At 41.8% G+C, this 20430-nt stretch overlaps 1 protein-coding gene across 4 annotated transcripts; it reads left to right on the top strand.

The window, feature by feature from the left end:
• Positions 1-2306: 2306 nt before the first annotated feature.
• DEPDC1 (DEP domain containing 1) lies at positions 2307-16543 on the top strand. 4 transcript variants are annotated; one of them, XM_054213220.1, is made up of 12 exons: positions 2307-2400; positions 3267-3532; positions 4206-4356; positions 5584-5702; positions 6135-6265; positions 6556-6600; positions 9895-10035; positions 10510-11388; positions 12045-12217; positions 13180-13356; positions 13636-13821; positions 15830-16543. In XM_054213220.1, exons 1-12 carry the CDS (start codon positions 2353-2355, stop codon positions 15968-15970), a joined length of 2457 nt encoding a protein of 818 aa, XP_054069195.1. In that variant the 5' UTR covers positions 2307-2352; the 3' UTR covers positions 15971-16543. The 4 variants fall into 4 exon arrangements, with proteins under 4 accessions (XP_054069195.1, XP_054069194.1, XP_054069197.1 ...); XM_054213219.1 differs by having other exon boundaries at positions 6553-6600; XM_054213222.1 differs by lacking the exon at positions 10510-11388 and having other exon boundaries at positions 6553-6600.
• Positions 16544-20430: the final 3887 nt, after the last annotated feature.

The raw sequence follows: 20430 nt of genomic DNA, 5'->3' as shown, positions 1-20430 counted from the left end.
GGCTTTCTATTTCTGTTCCTCTTCCTGGTTCTTATTGCTTAAATCCGCTTGTTAAGCTGGTGTGTTTTCTCACAGCAGTGATGTTTTTATCCCTCCTTATAAAAGTGTCTGAGGTATTTGTGTGTCTCTTTATTGACTATAAAAGAAGCTTAAATGATGAGCCTAAAATGTCTGAGCGATGGATGGCTATATCAAGGTGAGATAAAATGCTCATGGGGTATTTATAGCTCCTAGGTTACAAGTACACTTGGTCTATAGGCCCTGAGAAAGAGAATACTTTAAAAAAAAAAAAACCAAAACAAAAAAGAAAAAGAAAAAAACCCCAACCAACCGAACTGTAAAAACTATGCTATTGCAATGCTTGTTGGTGGCATTTTTTTTTTGGTTGGTTTTGGGTGGGGTATTTTTTGGGGGGGCTGGGGGGGGTGGTGGTTGTGTCTAGCCCACTTGTATCTGTAGGAAATTCACAGGGTGTGACAGGGTAGGTGAAAGAATGTACTTGCTTCTGAAAGCAATTACCACGTGTGTTCAGCAGTCGTGTGTAAGCTACGTACTAGTCTCACAGGGCCAAAGAAAGGTGTGAGCCACACCTGCCTCTTAAAGTGCTGTCTGTGAAAGCACTCTAAAAACCAAGTTAAAACATATAACCCAAGCTGGCCTTTTTCCCCCTTCATCTCAACAAGCAACCAAGGTGACTTTCTGAGAAGATGGAAACTTTTAAACCTCTGTTCTGGACTGAGCTGTGGCTGTTGTACGTGCTTGTCTGTGGCTGCCACAGCACTCTGCTGCTCTGCGCCCTCAGGGAAGGCCATGAGCTCGGCCCTCAGCCGAGGGGTACGGCCATTGCCTGAGCACCTCCTGTGCAGGCTGTGCCATGCTGCCATCAGGCAAGGCCAACCCAAGTGGCGCAAGGCGGCTCAGTGCTCCAGGGGACAGCTTAGCTTCATCAATGGCACGAGGAGAAAGCAGTGAACTTGGATTGAGTGCACCCTCAGCAAGTTTGATGAAGACACCAAGCTGTGTGGAGCAGTCAACACGCTGGAGGGAAGGGATGCCATCCAGAGGGACCTGGACAGGCTGGAGAGGTGGGAACCTCATGAAGTTCAATAAGGCCAAGTACAAAATCCTGCATGTGGGTCGTGGCAATCCTAAACACAAATCCAGGCTGGGTGGAGAATGGACTGAGAGCAGCCCTGAGGAGAAGGACTCGGGGGTGTTGGTGGGTGAGAAGCTCCACATGAGCCAGCAACGTGCGCTGTCAGCCCAGAAACCCCCCGCAGCCTGGGCTGCATCCCCAGCAGCGTGGGCAGCAGGGCGAGGGGGGGATTCTGCCCCTCTGCTCCGCTCTGGGAGACCCCCCTGCAGCGCTGCCTCCAGCCCTGGGGCACCAACAGCAGAAGGACACGGAGCTGTTGGAGCGGGGCCAGAGGAGGCCCCAGAGGTGCTGGGAGGGCTGGAGCCCCTCTGCTGGGAGGACAGGCTGAGAGAGCTGGGGGGGTTCAGCCTGGAGAAGAGAAGGCTCCGGGGAGACCTTCCAGGCGCTCGCATCCTACAGCGCTTTCTGTCTGCCAAGGGCTTCCAACGCCTTCGTGGTTCCTCCCAGTGCCATCGGAAGAGGGACGAGCCCTTGTGTCTGCCCCTTCCGTGTTTAGCGCAATGGGGTTAGAAAGGGAATGGAGAATATGGTCAGTTCTGGAGAATGGGCCAAAGTCAGTCCTTATAGCCCCAGTCAGAGCTTAGAGCCCCTTCCAGGCACTAAAGGGGGTCCAGGAAAGCTGGGGAGGGACTCTGGAGCAGGGAGGGGAGCCATGGGACGAGGGGGAAGGGTTTTCCACTGCAAGAGGGGAGACTGAGATGAGATGTGAGGCAGAAATTGTTGGCTGTGAGGGCGGTGAGCCCCTGGCCCAGGTTGCCCAGAGAAGCTGTGGCTGCCCCATCCCTGGAGGGGTTCAAGGCCAGGTTGGACGGGGCTTGGAGCAACCTGGGCTGGTGGGAGGTGTCCCTGCCCAGGGCAGGGGGTGCCACTGGGTGGCCTTTAAGGTCCTTTCCAGCCCAAACCATGCTGTGATTCTCATTAACTCTCCCGTCTGCCAGGAACTGAAGAGTGCCACCATAGCCCCGCGGCTGCTCGGGAGCCATCCCTCCACCCTCCCGTTCGAAGCCCAGCCCAGCCCGGCCACCGCCCGGTCCCTTTCCTTCCCCTCAGGTCGCCGGCGCCTACGTCACTTCAGGCGGCGCGTGCGTGCGTGCCCGCATCGCCCAATCGGCTGCGGCGGGCGGCTCGCGCAGCGAATTCAAACGGCGGCGCGGCCGTTGGGCGGTGGCCGCCCCGTCGGGGCTGCGCCCGGCGACATGGAGGGGCGGCCGGCGGCCCCGGCGCCCTACCGCGCCACCAGGCTGGTGAGGACGCGGGCCGGGGGCGCGGAGCCGGTCGGGGCAGCCTGGCGGCGGGCCGGGGTCTTCGGGCAGGCTTCGGGCGGGGTTGCGGGGCGGACGGAGGTAGGCCTCCCACCCCCAGCCGCCCCCTCAGCCCGGGTATCTCCCTCACGGGTTAAACACCAATTAATCTTAAGCCTTCTGGTGAGGTAAATTTCTACCGTGCCCGGAGCAGCGTGTGGCTGTTGGGCTCGCTGTGGAAAGCCGGGTGCTGTGGGGCAGGAGGGGGGTGTCTGCAGTCTGTGGCTGCTGTCACACAGTTTAAGGCGCCCTGAGACCCCCCCTGGTAAGGGGCTGCGGCGGTGGCAGTTTTACTCTTGAAAACTGGGCGACAGCTCAGTCAGAGGAGCCGGCTTATTATAGCGCGTCAGCTCATTTTGCGCGAGTAAATAGGAAAGGAAGGAGTTACTTTAAAATTTAAAACTGGTGTTTTGTGCCCTCTGACAGTGGGATTCCCCTCATGTCTGAGAGCTGCTGCAAATTTGAAGGTTGTGGTTTGACAGTACCTCATGAAACTGAGTTGTAAATGCTGGGCATGTGCAGAGCGGGTCAATAAAACTCATGTTTGTGAAACTCTGACCTGATCTTCAGTTATAGAAGAATGAGCTAAAAACCTAAATGAAATGTTCATGTATTTGTTTTTTAATCTGAACTTTAATGTTTCTATATTGATACTACTACGTTATTTAGTATAACTATCAATATTTGTTACTATTAACGTTGTGATTTCATTTGTGTGCTTATTGATACAATATTTTTTTAATTGATACTTACAATGATCAACTACAGGCTTTGATCTTACGTTCTTTGCTGTTTTGTTTCCCATGCAGTGGAACGAAATTACAAAATATTTCCGAGCAGGCATGCCGTTAAGGAAACACAGGCAACACTTTAAAAAACATGGAAGCTGTTTTACTGCGTCAGAAGCTGTAGACTGGCTCCATGAAGTATTAAGGAATAACAGTAACTTTGGTCCTGAAGTTACTAGGCAGCAGACTGTTCAGTTATTAAGAAAGTTTCTCAAGAATCATGTGATTGAAGATATAAAAGGGAGATGGGGAACTGAAAATTTAGAAGACAATGGTGCGCTATACAGGTACTGAAATGAAAACCACTTAACAGAGCTCTTTGGGTTGAGAACTTTATTTTAAATCTTAATGCTCAGATTCTCAAAAATATCTTGCTTTGGTTTGAGCAGTTGGGCCAAAAATCAATTATTAGCATCAGTTTACTCCACTCACCGTTTTACTTTAGTCTGACTTGCAGTATAGACCACACATCCTGTATGCTGAGGGCTGCTCCCATGCTTTTGTCTAGGCAAGTTTTTCACTGGCATGTGTGCTACGCTCAAGGGCTTTGGAGGGGAGCCAAGGAGAATTCATTGTAGTAGCTGCATGCTGTGCTGCCAGTGCTGTGTTTACTCCTCTTGTACATTTGACAGAAAGTCTGAAGTGGGAAAGAGAGCCTACCCTAAGTTCTAAAATCAAAGGTATTAACAGCCCTCACTTCTCAAATTCTGCTCTCAGTGCTGTATGAGTATCTAAATATCTTCAACTTGACTTTGGAATCAAGAAAAGTAGCCCAAAGCTAATTTATACTATGATAAGGTTATTCAGTGTTCTAAAGAGAAAACTTCAGCACTTTTCTTCTTACTTTCCTCAGTCTTTTCAGAATCTTATGGAATCACACTGATAGGGTATGGTTTTGGTTAAGTGACTTCTTATATTTTTAATCTGTTCTAAATGTATTTAACATCTCTTCTGTTACAGATTTCCTTCAACATCTCCAGTTAAACCTCTACCAAGCTCATGTCCACCAAAAGAGAACTTGGAAAACTTCTCTAGAGACAAAGAAAGACTTTTTAAACTGCCGCATTTACCCAGGACAACTTTAAAAAAACATGACTTACTACAGTCTCTGGTAATAACTTATGTTTCTTACATAATTAGAGTTGCCATATTTTTTCTTTGTTCTTAAAAAAATAAAACCAGAAGCAATCATCCTTTAGTGACATTGTTCTGCTTTGTCATCTTCCCTTCTAGCTTAAGAAATCAATACATTGGCAGCTTCCTCTAGACAGTGAAATAGAACATTTATATAAGTATAATAGAAAAATACAGCTATATTTCATAATGAAGTGTCTCGGTGATGTCTGCTGTTTCTCTTCTTGCAAGTACAAAAAGCAATCTTATTAAATAACCTGTAAATAATCAAACAAAATACATACATGTAAAATCATAGCTTTAACTGTAACATGGCATTTTTGAAATGCTGGCAGCAAGTGAAAGGGATTATGCATTTGACAGAAGAAATTAAGTACGCTCTTAAACCTATATGAAGCTGTTTTTTCCTAAACTTACTGGCAATAGGTTGTTGGGAAGAGAAATGGGGGGTGTGTCTGGAGTGTTATTAATGCACCCATGTTACTTAATTAGAAAGAAAGGTCATTTGGTGCACACACATGGACCACCCTCCACCCCCCATTGCAGTATAGGGCCAATTTTACATCGATATGATCAGAGATTACATAGGGTTTTAGTTGTGTGTCTATGTCTAAGCAATTGAGCCTCTCGTGTCATCACTATGGAGGTGTTTTCTTTTGGATCCTTTTGTTTGTTTTGTCTCCTTCAGTGCAGGATTATCCCTGCTATGGTATTTTAAAGTATTGGGAGGGCTGGAAGGTGGAGTTCTAGAAATGATCTGGACAATATGTCCTTGTTGAAACTTAATATATTTTTTTGTTTAGGACAAATTCTTCAACTGTTTTGCTTACTTCCTGAAAAAGATTGAATGTGAGTGCTTGGCCCTCTGTTCTTTTCAGATTTGTGTGTGCGTGCATACTTTCTGCATTTAGATTGTGACCCTAAAGGAGAATACTTCACCCCCCAATACATTTGGATTTTACATGTTTCTGGCGTTTAAATTGCTGACTTCTGATTTGATTAGGTCCTTTTTCATAGTGTCCTTTTTTGCTTTTTAGTTATGTATGGTTACACTTTGTGCTGAGACTGTTAAGGTTACTCTCTGGATCATGTTTTGGAAGTTAATGTTCTGCAGGAATGCTCTATATGTTTGAGAATAACTTTTACTTAATTTTGAATTATCTTGAGGCTTGATTATCTTACGGTATAAACTGCTCATTTTCAGGAAAATCTAGAAAATGCAAACCCAGATATAATAGAGGAAAACAAGGAAGACGCATTACATAGGAAGGAAATAAGCCAGGAATATGTGCAAGAAACTTGGAGAAATATCATTCTAATACAGTAAGTAGCAGATTGCAAAAAGTACCTCCTTGTATATGTGCCTTGGGTATGTAATGGCCCAATCAAGCTTTTGGCTTGCAAATTTTTTTGCAATTTTAAAAATTATATTTTAAGTTGAACATTTTTTACTAACTATTGTTTACATATGCTTTCTAATGTATTTATTAACATTGAATTGTTGCATTTAAGAAACTTATTGGAATTTATTGTTGCTGGTGTTGAAGTATATTTTAAGTACCATAAATGCTCTTTCTAACTGATTTTTGGAGTTTGTCCCTGGAAAAAGTGTCCTAAAATTGTTGTTCTGGAAGTGAGGATTTATTAAACAGCAAACTAGGTTATCAAGTAACTGGTGTTTGAATAGGTTTGAACTTGTTTTCGTTCATTGTTAGCAAACCTTTTCGACAGCATCTGCTCTCTTCCTCCCCACAGTTTACAAACGATATTAGGCCTCCCATCTTTGGAAGAAGTTTTGCAGCCATCACAGATAGTTCCCGAGTATGTCATATACAATATGACTAACACAAGCAAACATGGTGTTGTTATTTTGCAGGACAAATCGGGTAAGACGTTTTTTCTGGTTTTGCTTAAAGATTCTGTATGGTGCAATTGCAACAAACAAAAATAATAATTACAGTAATGTGCAAGAGACAGACTATGAAACATTTTTTTCAGTATATTTGTGTAGAAGGCTTTGTAGGTGTACTGCATTCACTTTTAAATAACAGGTGTAGCAATATTTTAAACTAGTTTTAAATTTGATCTTTTGTATTTATGTGTGCCATTATTTGTATTAGTTATTAAACCTTTGGGGTTATGTATAAATAATGTACTTGTTTGTTTATTTTAGAAGACCTCCCTCACTGGGTGTTGTCAGCTATGAAATGCCTCGCATACTGTAAGTCACTGAATAGCTTTTAAGTTCCAGATACCTATTTTGACTTGAAAGAGAAATATACTTGCATGTTAAGATCAATTGTGATGTTTCATGCTTGAAATTCATATAATCTAAGTGCCTATGTTGAGAAGCAATGAAATCAATACATAGCAAATTACTGCACAGAAACGTAACCTGAAAGAGTTAATGCATGTTAAAGATGTCGTATTTTGGGTGATCGAAATATCAGTCCTTTAGCTAGTTTTCCTGCTTTTAGGCTGCAGTGTCTGATTCTGCACACGAATTTTTGGCAATGAGAACACGTTAAATTAGTGGAAGATGGGCTTCAGTGTTCCTAAATTTATTCAACATACAGGAGAATTAATTGAATTCTGTAAGCTTGCAGTGGAAGCATGCTGTCTGAGACCCAGAAAAAGTTAAGGACTGTTTTTTACAAAAATAATTCCTATTACCAAAGAGTCAGGCAGGGAGAAAACGAGTGCTTGGGCAAAACCTGTGTGTGGTTTCTTCTGATGCAGTTTTTCAGAAGTAAAAGGACTTTCCTTTTCCAGTTACTGGCTTTGAGCTGGACTAAAATGGTTCCTACACTTCCTATTCAACTGGGGAAGTCAATTCACAGAAAACCAGTTAGATTTTTATTTGTTCTAGAAGAAATCAAACAAAATTTTGCAGAGTTTAAAATAAAAGCATGCTTGTGTAGTCAGCTTTATAGTTTACTAGATTTGTCATAAGAACAGAAGGAAGAGTCCTGCTCATTTGTTCCTGGATCCTGCGCTTGGAGTGTGGCTCCTCTGCTACCTCCTTATCTGCTTCCCCACCTTTTTCTTCAAACTGTCTTTAGAAAAAGCTTATGCTTAAAACCCAGTAAGACACTTTTATAGTTACAGTTCAGCTGTGGAAAATGAAGGCCTTCAATATCTTACCAATCACTGTGTAGTAGATGAGATGGATTTTTAAAGTCAGACGTTTTACTGTTAAACGTGTTTTGTGACAGAACTGAACTTTGATTGTCTGCGGACTGAGAGTCTGCACTTACTTGTTTTGGTACTAATGTCTGAAATATCAAGCAGCAAAACTGAAAGTGGGTTACAGCTTACAGAAAACATAGTGCTTCTATTTTGTTTTCTTTGTGTGTTTGATTAAATGTAAAATTTAGAAAAGCATAATGTTAAACCTTAAAACTTCAGAAAAAAAGAATCTATTACCAAAGGTGTAAGTGCTACGTGTACTTGAGCAGCTGCCTCGTATTACTCCACAGTAAATACTTTCCCAGTAGTTCAAATTAACACAGGTTTTCACACATAAGGGCGGGGGGAAAAGTACTTCCACAGTGAACCTAATGAAGTTCAGTTTCTAATGTCTTAGTCTGATGTGGATTCTCTTGCTAATAAAGGAATGTTTTTGTTCTTCAGCATGTGGTGTAGCAGACCTGTGTGGTGCTAATAGTCTTTCTCCTTCACAGTGACACTGATTTATTTTATTTTCTTTATGAAACTTCACAGAACCTAACCATCTTGGAGGCTTCCTTTGCCAGATATGTTTGAAATTGTGTTACAAACACGTACAGATTGTGATTATGTAAACTTTGCATCTTTATGAAGCAGGCTTTGAAAAGATTCTGGAGAAGCAGAGGACAACTAGGCTCACAATTAGACTGACTTTTTTCTCCCATCCCCTCCCCCCCCCTTTTTTTTTTTTTATAAAACTGCCTCTTTAAATGGCTAACAGGGAACACTAGGGTTAGGTAAGTGCCTCTCAAGTGAAATCTGAGATGATGCGCTCTCTTTATATGTGTGCTTGCCCTGCTCTTTAACTCTTGCCCCTTTCCCTGGCAATCTCCTTCATTAGCTCCCCAAAAAGCTACACTAATTACAACGTGGTTGGATGGCGTGTGTTTGTACATCTGCACATATCTCTCACTGCTCAGTGGAACTCTGGTAGGGGTCCATGCAGCACTCTGGCTTCCAAAGTTCAGTTCACAGCACACGCTCTTGTGAAAGTGATCCTTTGTTCTTCAACTGCATTCCCCAAAACACAGAGCCTCTTCCATGAAGAGCACTATTAGCAAAAGCAGGACAGGGAAAAGCTTGGTAACTGGATTTAAATTGAAATAGAAAATATATCCGAGCACTGGTCTTTGAGCATTTCAACACCTTAATTCCCACATCAGTCCTGTATTTAGAACTAATATGTCTTTGTATTCATGAGACAAAAACTGTAAGCAAGCTTTCTGGTTTGTTGAATTCTCAATTTCTAATTGGAGTGAAATAGTTCAAGTGGAGATTTTATCTCTGCATCTGCTAACTACATTGTAACCAAGTGATTAAGGCGGTAGGTAGTTTGCACAGTGAAAACTAACATTACTTACGCTAGCAGGGGGAATACTGCTCTGTTATATTTTTAGTGTAGTGTGGTAATGTGATTATGATTACAAAGTTTGATCATATCGAATGTTCAGTTTTACCTGGTTCGATGCGTAATAAAAACTGCCATCTCCTAATTCATTAGAATTGGCATTGTAAGGTAGCTTGTTTCATTTGTAGGAATTCAGTGGAGTATGATAACGTTAGGGTTAAAAGATGTACACAGTGTCAAACTCTATTCGTACCAGGACCCCTTTCATTCATTCTTTTTCTTGTTGGTAGTAACATGCTCAAGGTTTATTAACCAGATCTCTTGGATTATTGGATTGTTTATCCGTCCACTTCTGAAGAAAAGATCCACCATGGGAGTAGTGGTGAAAAAAACTTTCTCTTGGCGAACCGTTTGAATAGAGGGGTTGAAAAGAGGAAGTCCCCCCAAAGGGAGAAGACACCGACCAGCTTTGTTTGGCGTATGCATAAAGCAATGTGTATATGTTGGCTGGCTTCTCAGCACCTTCTCCAAAGCTGGTCATAGCATGAGCTTCTTGAGCTGGAAGCTAGAGCTCCCTGTGGGACAACTGGGATTACTGTAGTTTGGAAATGAAGGAAAATACTAAGAGTTTGTTGTTATTCTGCTGAGGAACCTATAAAGGGCATAAATGAGTTTTCACTTATTTTCTTGGGGTGGAACAGCTTGTTGAAACTGAGCGCAGTTCCTCAGTGGCTATATAGAATATTTTATACCATTTTTGCGTACAAGCGGTACAATGCTGAACTAAACAAAGTATTTGTATACTGCTGACATGATTCTTTCTTGTGAAACAGTCATTCCTACGAGAACAAACTTTATGTTGATTTTTCACTTTTTTTTTTAATAATGGAATTGTGAGAGTAAATACTTCTGTGAATTTTCTTTCTTCATCTCTTTTAGGGCCTAGAAATAATGATATGAGCCAACCAACTTACAGTGGGTTTGAACGAGATGTATTCAGAACGGTTGCTGATTACTTTCTCAGTCTCCCTGAACCGTTACTTACTTTTGAATACTATGAACTTTTTGTTAATATTTTAGGTACGTATAAATTTAGAAATAATCAGTGGAAGCTCTAAGTTTTTATCAACTGGGGAACAAATCTGTAATTCAAATCAGACCTTCACCCCCTAATCTGTATGGCAGCTTGAATCTGAGGAAGATCATCAATGTTATTATTCTGTATTACAACATTAATTGAAATGCAGTTCTGACTCATAATATCCTATATAAATTGCTGTCTGAGCTAACATTCTAAATATGTGCAGTAACCATAACTTAAAAATATGTGCTCGTTCCTGTCTGTTCCTCACTACTGCAGTATGTTAACTCTCTTTATTTTTGCATGTTGGTGCTTTTGGACTGAGCTAATGTTTTCTTAGGTGTTACTAACAGAGTCAACTATAAATTTGCGTCTTATATTTCTTGTCTTCTCTGTTCAGTTAGCAACTTTCTTTCTGGTCTTGTTCATTTTCATACCACTTGCATCTTAACTTATATTTCATTTTCTGATAGTTATGTGTGGCTACATCACAATTCCAGCTATATGCAGTGGAAAACATTCTGTCCAAGATGAGAAATATGACCCACAACCTTCAAAAATCCTTCACTTGAACTCTTTCAAGTCAACTGAGTGTCTTCTTCTAAGCCTACTTCGCAAAGAGCCTGACAAAACAAAGAAAGAATATGAAGCTTCCAGAAAGTCCTCTGCAGACGAGCTAACTTTTCAAAAACAATGTGCAAAGAAATTGCAGCAACATAAACTGATATGTAAACAAAGTAGTGCTGATAATCTAATAGGAGGAAGTTGTCAAAATCTTTCAGGTTTCAGGAATGAACAAGATCCACCTCGAACGTTTAGGACAAGATGTTACTCTTTGGAAAGAATTGGAGAAACTCCTTCAAATGTATATCATAAAGGAGAATATGATTCCCTCAGGCAAAGCGATATGAACACCGTCCTGGGCAGAAGAAATGAAAAACATATGTTCACGTATGAACATAAACCTAATTCTGTATTGGAGCTCGGTTTTGATAGCACACATCAAAACCAAACCCATGGTATCAAGAGAGTGTCTGCCTCAACTCTTCAGGATAAAGAGCTGTTAAATGAAAATTGCGGGCCGAAGCAAATACGCAGGTCGCTGAGTATACTTGGCAAGAGGAACTCGAAAAGTTGTGCTAGTATTAATATACCAGTTGCTGAAATCACAGTAAAGCCAAGGTCTCAGCTTGGTGGGCAAGGAAAACCAAACGCTTCTGGTGTGGCTTCTTCAGTGGACATCAGGACTGAGGTTTCTGATATCACCATCAATAAGAGACTCAGCAAAAGTACCGTAGAACTCTCAGAATGCTCTTTCACTCACGCTTCTTATATGTTGACTGGCACGCAAAGTAAGATGGCTTCCTAAAGCATGTTGTATTGGCTTATTGTGTTGGCTAACTAATCTCTGCTTCCTTAATCTTTGGCACTGTTGCTAGGTTTTTTGATACGCATATAACATGATCTCTGGGTTGCTTTTTTCTTAAAAAAAAAAAACCAAACAAACAAAAAAACCTGGTTGCTAAATTGCAGTGTTTAAAGGTAGCCCTTTGTACCTCCGCTAACAAATAGTGCGGAGTGTCTTTGGAGTCTTAACCCTGATGTGTCAGTAATACACCTTGTTGTTCAGGTAAGGTAAGTGATAAGTAATTCTGACCTAGACACTGTCTAAGAGCAAGGCATGGAATTTGCACTGACCTGCCTCTTGGAGGAGATGTATCTTTCTGGTCCTTGAAACATGTTTTCTGGAAATACTTCTGGGAATAACTTTAGTGTCATTTCTTAATTGTATTAGGGTCTTAATTGTACCGGCAGTTTATTATAATGAAGGAATTGAAGATGACCACACACAAAAAGGCCGCATAACGTTATCTACTATGTTACAGCTGATTTCTATGAAACGTAGATTATGATTATTGAAAAAAATGAGATTTCTTGTACCAAGATGAAAGTATCCTGAAAGTTTGTTCAAATGCTAATGACGGCTGTCTTTGCAATTAACTTGTAGACCTCCTTCAGCCTCACTTAGAAAGAATTGCTGTTGAAGCACTACAAATATGTTGTTTGTTGCTTCCACCACCAAATCGTAGAAAGATTCAGCTCCTAATGCGTATGATCTCCCGGCTCAGTGAAAATGTTGATATGCCGCGACTGCACGATGCGATGGGCACACGTTCTTTGGTAAGAGAATCATGAGTGCAGCGTACCTATTGTTTTAAGAACTCAGCTGAAGTAATGCTGAGAATACCAGCAGTATTCTCTGCTGGAGGTTCTTGTCTTATTGTAATTAAATAGTGATTAACGGGCAGATTTTTTATCTCCAGAATATTTACAAAAATCTGACTTGAAGCAAGCGCTTTCTTGTCTCCATCCTAATGTATTTCAAATATTGGTGTTGCTTTTGTTTACTTTGGGAGGAGAAGGGAATTTCTTAAAGGAATGGAAATAATTGTTTAGTCTGACTTCTCACCCAACTGCCATTTAACTTAAAAGGTGTTGACAAAGTGTCTGTAGAAAACCTATTTTTGAGCTAAACGTTTGTGTATGTGAAGTTATGACAAAAACGGTTCCAAAGAAGTAAATTTTCTGCCTATTGAGTTTAAAGACTACCTTCAAGATCTGAATTTAAGCTTTCATTGGAACAACTAAAAGTTCTTGTCAAATAAGATTAGACGTAGCAACAAAGTACCTGCACATGCTAATTTAAAATAAGCCTACTAAAAACTGGAAATATGAAAGCTATAAAAATGGGGTTTAGAGGTATTTAAAACTGGCTCTTGGTGTGCATTAGATCTTGGCTACGTTGGCTCTGCAGGTTCTTTTTATCATCTCACTTGTCTCAAAATGCTAATTGAAGATGTACGCTTTTCTACAGGGGAAGACTTTTTCTTATTACTACTTTAAAATATGTATTTCTTAATTGAAAGTACTGTTCAATTCAAAAAAAGTACAAGTGCCAGGTTATAAGAAATTACTTTATTTCAGATGAGGAAAAAATTATAATCGGTTTTCCTCCTCTCTTGACCAGTGGTGCAGGCAAGAGAGATTGCAATGAAAGTTGGTACTGGAGAATTCATTGTACAGACTGGAAAGCAGGCAGATCCCTCACCGGCGCGTACTAATGATCTGCTAAACACTTCTAGATGATACAGACATTTTCTCGCTGTGTGCTGTGCTGTGCAGAAGAAGTAGATCTCGATGAGCTGCTTTCTACACGATTAGTTTCCTTTCTAATGGACCATCAACAGGAAATATTTAAAGTACCGACTTACCTGCAGGTTGCAGTGCGAAATCACATAGAATACATGAAGATGGCTCAGGTTGGTGGCATGGCAGAAGTTTAAGTTCATTTGCTAACTGCAGAGTATTTCTTCTGAAGGTGGAATGGGAAAACTGCAAATGAAACCACTGTATTTTGAATGCAAACTTTAACTACTAGACTGTTGGTGCAGTCATAGATAGTGGCTACTTCATAACGTTTTGCAACTTGTCATGTCACTGTAAGTTACTTTGCTTGGGTGTTTGTCAGGTACTTTCTTACTGAAATAATACATAATAATTTGAGTATATGCAGACCCCTTCTTCACCTTTCGTTTCAGTGCAAATATCCAACGGAAGAAATTTGTGCCATATTGCCAACATATTCATACTGCAAACAAATAACTCCTCAGGAGTTTGAAGAACAAAAGGTTTCTACCTCTCAAGCTGCAGTGGCAGAGCTCTTGGAGAACATTATCAAAGATAAAAAGTTGTCTGTGAAAGACAAAAAGAAGAAGTTAAAACAGGTGAGGAACTCGGTGGATATTGCATCTCCTTTGGAAAATGCCTTTGTGAGGGAAGGATCTCAGTCACTAGACCCCGGTACGGAACAGGAGCAGAATGCATGGAGAGAGATGCATGTTTTATGGAAGAGAGCTGTTTCATGGGGTTTGATTGCATGTTCTGACTGGGGTTTAAAGACAGTGTCTGATACAGCATTTCATACTGTCTGGCCGCAGCCCTGCTCAAACAATGATTTAAAACCAGTATAAAATTATTCGAAGCCGCTGCTCTCCGTTACATAGTGTGCGATAGGATTACAGCATGGTTTCGTGTGGTGCATTGCATATACGAGGTTGCCATTAAAATGCTGTAGATGGGCTTAAAACCAATCGGCAATAAAAGCGGTGATTTCTTGCTTTAAGAGGTCAAGCTCTATCTGTCCACAATTCTGAAACATTCTTTTTTGTGGACTTACCTTTGTGTTTTGTAACATGTATATTGCTCAAGATTATCTGGCAGTTCTATGGCCTACTAACATATTGCCTAATACTAAATCTAAAATACAGCAATTCTGGCAGGATTTAATACTGGAGGTTTTTTTTTTTTTCTTTTTTAGAAAACCTTTGGCAAGTATTTCTGACCAATTGAATAGTATTGTACTTGTCCTAGAATCTCCTAAGCGAGTCTTGTGACTCAAATTTGAGAAAGCAGCTTTTCAGAGCTAGCACATTGCTTTCTCTTTGCTGCCCCTCCTCCAGCTTCTGCCACACTGACATTCATGTGTGTGATGAAAACTTTCTGGTCCCGTAAAAATGAAGGCTGGACTCTTGTTCAAGTTCATTAAAACTTCCTGCGTGTAAAGAAGAGTAGTTAATTACAGTCGATTAAAACTTGGAGTAAACAAGCAGTAAGAAGTGATACACAGCAGCACTTTAAGCAGGTGAAGCAAGGAGGAAGGAAATAAACTAAAATCCTCTAATAGTAACACTTGAAGCACATACTTAAATATTTGGTGAGTTGCCACCAAAGTCCAGAAGCAGCTTGTACTGTGAGGCCTGTGTGTTAGCAACGTTTATTCCTAAAATTCACAGAGCTGTATCATTAGAGTCTTACTGTTTGTGCTGGGATAGCCGGTGGTGTGAGAAATCACAACAATTTGGAGTGATTATTCAGTTTTGATAGTTCGAATTGGGGAAAGCCAAATGCGTGGCACTTTCTAGAGGGTTAGGCCCAAGTTGGGTTAGTGCTGAAAGCTACGGATGGCGTCATTTTCTGTGGGTTGAATCCATCAGCAGAAAGCTTTGGATGGTGCATAGATGTAGGTACCATTATTCCTTCTTGAGACCTTGCGCAGGAAACAGGCAAGATGTCAAAAGCCAGATATTTTTGTTTAGTTGTATATCGGCAGGAATTGAAAAATAACTCCCTGGGTTAAGTAGCAAGCTTTCCTGAGAGAATACCTTCAAAAGATGCTCAATCTTTGCTTCCATTTGGGTAAAACACATCGTTGTGATCCTCGAAAGACAGCTTTCTAGACATAAACAGAATAGAGAGCGATGCTGGACAGTGTGGCTTCGCAGGGGGGCTGTCGTGCCTGGCTCGGGAGGGGGGGAACGCTGGTCCTGCTGCTCAAAGGAGAAGCAGCGTTGCTGTCACTCAGCTGATGAGCAGCGTGGTGAGCGACTGCAAGTGGGCATCCAGGCTGCCAGAACGGTACCCTCTTCGCTCATCGTGCTATTCCAGTCACAGCAGCTAAAAATCCTTGGGAATAAAATGAGCTTAGATGCTTTTCTCATTTTAACAGAGGATGAGGTGCCTGATAAAATTCCTGTTTGGCTCATTGTTTATCAGTTGCGAACAAAGGGTTACAGCTTTGGTCAAGTCTCACGGCAGAGTTGCTTTACATGCTGGTAGTCCTGCTCCTCCTGCTGATGTGCATCCTTACGAGGTGATTCATGCTCAAGCCCTGCACAGCCAGAGTTTTTTGTGGAGTCTGCTATTTTATTTAACTTTTGCTTTTATATTTTCTAGTTTCAGAAGGAGTACCCTCTGATCTACCAGAACAGATTTCCAACGACAGAAAACGAAGCAGTGCTATTTGAGAACAAACCTACCATCAAACAACCCATGCTTAGCCTAAGAAAACCAAGATTTCGCAGCCTGAGGTATTAACTGAACCCTGCTTCAGCCGCTTATTTATTTGATGGGTGAATGATTTACCAAAGGGCACTTGGTACAGAAATTTGGTGGCGGCTGTGTGTGTAGAAGGAAGAAATGTTTACGTGGACACTGTGTTAAAAGGTGCCAAAATAACTTTTTTGTGTGTGTGCAGATAACTTTTGAATGACTGCTAAGAGAGGAATTAATATTTATCTGTTTACAAATTACAATATATTGTTCTCAGTAAAATAAATGTGAAAATAAGCATGAAGCTATTAGTAACCAAAAATTTATATATGGTTTTCATATGGGAAACTAATGATATGCATATTGTAACTTTTTTAATGTCTGTTCAGGAATTCATGCCACTTATTAATGTTTGTGTAGGTTTTTAAATGTTTGTGCGTTGTGAATAAGTGCCTTCCTTCTCAAAATATTCAAAATATATTCTCAAAATATTTGTCTTTAAACAAAACAATGTTCTTTGAGTTTGGGACTAGTTTAAAAGTTGGTTCTGCTGTTTCCAAGGGAGCCAGAAATTCACCATAAATAAATGGTTATCTGACTCTGAAATACTTCTGTTCATCTCATCTGTAAAATTCACATAAGCTTTTGTATATTTATTTATATTAAAAGTCTTATGTATATTTCTGATGCTTGCATGGGAAACTTATTTTGGATCTATTGCTCTGCATCTCAAAATAGTGGAAGTGGTGGATGATGTGTGAAGTGACAACAAATAGAATCACAATGCACGAAATTTCCTGGTTTGTTTCCAGAGTTAGGGGTTTGCTATTAATTCTGATGGGACCAAGGCTCCCCCACAAGAGAATAAAAATCTGCACGAGTATTTCCGTGGGAGAACAATTCAAAGTAAGTGTTTTCATAAAGGAGAACCCAGCTCAATATTTAGACAGAAATGCTTCAGGGGGAAAAAAAACTAGTAAGTCGCAAGTGGTGAATGATGTCAGTGTTCAGCTCTGGGCTTGGAGAGAAACGGGCGCTTTTCTCCCCCATGTTTGTATCTGTCGAAAAAAGCAGCCTGAAATCCTTTTGTTTGTTTTCCCAAAGAGACACTGATAGCGTGTTAGGGCAAAGCATGGGAGTCAAGGGAATTTTGTAGAAGATTTAATATTAAAAGAAATGCCTTTCCTTCTAACGGGGTATAAAAACAGTGTGGTATAGCAAAAAGATGGATGAAGCTTTAAGGATTTATTGTAAGCGTTGTTTATATTGTATGTCACGAATGTTAACTGTTCGCATGTTGCTGTGCTTGAGCTTCTCAGATTTGCCCAAGCCGTGTCCCGTCCCTCCCTCAGCCCAAGCTGATTCCCAGGTGCTCATCTTGCCGCGTAGTACTTTGGCCCTGCTCTTCTGTTAAAGGTTTCTTTAAGCTCCTAGTGTCGCGATCAATAACGGGCCATACACTGAAACCATTCTGCACTTGGAACTGCATTTTGTCGTGAGGAATTAGTGTCTGCGTTACATTTCAGTTATAATATAGCTTCTACACAAGTCTAAAACTCTGCTTGTTTTGGCTGGAAAAATGGCAGAAAAATGGAAGGGAGGCAAGCGTTGTGCTGCAGAAGAAGGTATGTTTGAAGTCCGATTTTTATCTTCACTTTAAGTGTTTGGTTTTTTTTATTAAGCAGTTTTGTGCTGTATGGAATCAGGCGGTTTAGAGGCGAGCGCTTGTCCTTTGTGTGAGCTGTTTGGTTGCCTGTTCCCATGTTCGGTTCTCTCACACGGTTCTGAGCTGGACGCTGTAGGCACGGCCGGTTTTGTCATGTCTTGCCCATTCCTAGGACAAGAAACTGAATTGTCATCGTGCCTGCACACGCAGACTCTTACAGTAGCTGTCATAAAACCAGCCCTCAAAATTAAAGCACACCTCAACTACTCATCTCTCTACCTGCTTTGGGTTTGTTTGGGGTTTTTCAGCATCTCGTGGGGAGGCTCCACGGTAGCCCTGTGTCGGGTACTTTGGCGTTAGGAGGGAGGGTCTCGGTTGAGAAGTGTCACCTGTATATTTGGTGTCTTGGTATAGAACTGCTACAGTCTACAACCATCAGACCACGATTCAGTTCTTTCAGGTTCTCTCTGGAAAAATGAGGCAAAACCACCTTTCTATTCTGCATCTGATACTTAATTGTACATATATATATACACACACATATACACACACAGTTATATATATACTGCATCTATCTTCTGTTAGCTTTACAGGGGCGGGTTCAGAAATCTGCTTTCTGGTAACTGGGGTATATCTGGCATAATAACTATTTTGCAACACGTCATACCACTCTTGTCCTTCTGGGGAGGAAGGCTTTGAAAACGAGAAACCAAGAAAAGCCCAATTTTAGCCAATCCTAGTAATGTTTAAATGTCCTGTAGGTAACTTTACGCTTCCACAGTAGGTGACGTTCATCCTCTCGAACGCCTGTAATCGGCTGCTTTGAAAAATCCCGTACCTGCCTAAACTCACTTCTAACTATTCTCAGCCTGTTAAGTGTTGTGTAAATGCTTTATTTATTTATGTGTTCCAGTTAAGCAACTTATTAGGCGAGAAGCTCACATTTCTTAGGATTTAGCTTTCAAAGGACTGCCCTCATTATTTGGAGTTCTTGATCCATGTTACTTAATGTTCCTTTAAGGCATTAACAAAATTTAACGTTTAACAAAAATGCCAATGAATAGATAAATTGAGTAGCTATGGAACAATTGAAGCGTTCCAAATGAATGACAGATACAAAGTTAATTTTAATCTAAACCTTTATTTGAGTTACCATTTTCTCTTCAGTGAAATTTTTTGCTGGAAGCTTTTTTATGATTTTTTTTATTATTATTATTATCATCACATTGCAAAAACCAAGCTTCTCTCTGGGGAGCAGTCCAGCTGCAGCGGGTGCGCGCTGGCTGTAGTCTGTCGGTTGTGTACGAGACGGTGTAGCAGAGCAGCCTGTCCCTGGTGTGCACTTTTTTCTGACACCTGGCGCTGCAGGGAGGGTTCACGCTTGTCTTACGCTGACTGGAGAGGAGAAGGTGCTGTCGTGGTCCAGCAGGGAGCCATGCGTGGTGCTGGTGAGGAGTCAGCAATGGGGGCAATGCTTTCATTGGGCTTTTCTCCCTTCCTCTGCTCAGGGACAGTGGGGTGAGCAAGGGGCTGGGGCTCAATTTCCTACATAGACTGTGTGTATGATGTGTTTTTTAACTTCTGTTATAGAATCACAGGCTGGTTTGGGCTGGAAGGGACCTTAGAGACCACGCAGTGGCACCCCCTGCCCTGGGCAGGGACACCTCCCACCAGCCCAGGTTGCTCCAAGCCCCGGCCAACCTGGCCTTGAACCCCTCCAGGGATGGGGCAGCCACAGCTTCTCTGGGCAACCTGGGCCAGGGGCTCACCGCCCTCACAGCCAACAATTTCTGCCTCAGATCTAGTCTGAATTAGTCCAAACCCTGTTTAAAAAGAGCCTAACAAAACTGGGTTACTTGGGGCCATGTTGAGTCTCGAACACCTCCAAGCTCTGCAGCACGAGGTGTGATCGCGGCGTGTCTTTGGACTTTCTTTTCCCGTACCAGCCTAAAGCATGAAGACCTGTGAGCAGCAGATCTGGCTCATCCCTTCTGGTCCTGGCTCCTGGGAAGGTGGTCCTGGCAGGCGGACACCATCCGGGCAGTGGTGAGTGAGGAGGGAGGAGAGCCGTAGGGGCTGGATGGAGGCTGCCTGGGGCGGCTGTCCTTCTTCTAACTCTTGCCACCAAGTCCACAGGGCTGGATCGTGCTCAGTAAGATGCAGAAGGAGGAAAACTTGGCTGCTGGTGTGTGGGGCCAGGGAAATTTTTGGATCTCTGCCTCCTCTGCTGGAGGAGGATGGGGCTTGGGGAGACGCTGTCACCATGGAAACACTGAGTTTTTGTGACATCAAGGATTAGGACACTGTTTTGAGTCTTTATTCTGGGGTTAATTAAAAATCTCCACATTATTTGCACTGCTGAGAGGCCTTGAGCTTGCACTCAAATTTATATTGAATATATTTATTGCTGGAATGCTTTCACAGACAAATTACCATATAATTAAGGTTGTTTAATACGAAGGGTTAATGGGAGGCCTCAGTCAAAGAGCTTATGAAGGCTTAACTCAGTATCTTGGTTTTTTGGTTAGAAGCCTTAAATGAACCCTCATTCCAAAAGGAAATGCCCTTGTAAAGAAAAGGAAAGAAAGAAAGAAACCCAAACTTTCGCTGAACGGTTGTATTAGCAAATCTAACACAGGAGTGTTTAATGTCTAATTTTCTCCTTTCACCACTGTTTTCCTCACCTGTTTGTGTGGGAGGAGCACCCGAGGGTACGTGGCATTATGAAATGTCCTCATCCTGCACCACGGGCTGCCCGTGAGGGGCAGAGCAGTAATCTTCCTAATCTCGTTAATCTCTGAAATCACTCCTTACAGCACCATTGTTTTCATAAACGTCT

This window comes from Rissa tridactyla, chromosome 8 (assembly GCF_028500815.1).
Source record: "Rissa tridactyla isolate bRisTri1 chromosome 8, bRisTri1.patW.cur.20221130, whole genome shotgun sequence".
In the NCBI taxonomy this organism is placed as follows: Eukaryota; Metazoa; Chordata; class Aves; order Charadriiformes; family Laridae; genus Rissa; species Rissa tridactyla.
Note: the sequence above shows the minus strand (reverse complement) of the source record. Positions and strands in the feature narration are given on the sequence as shown.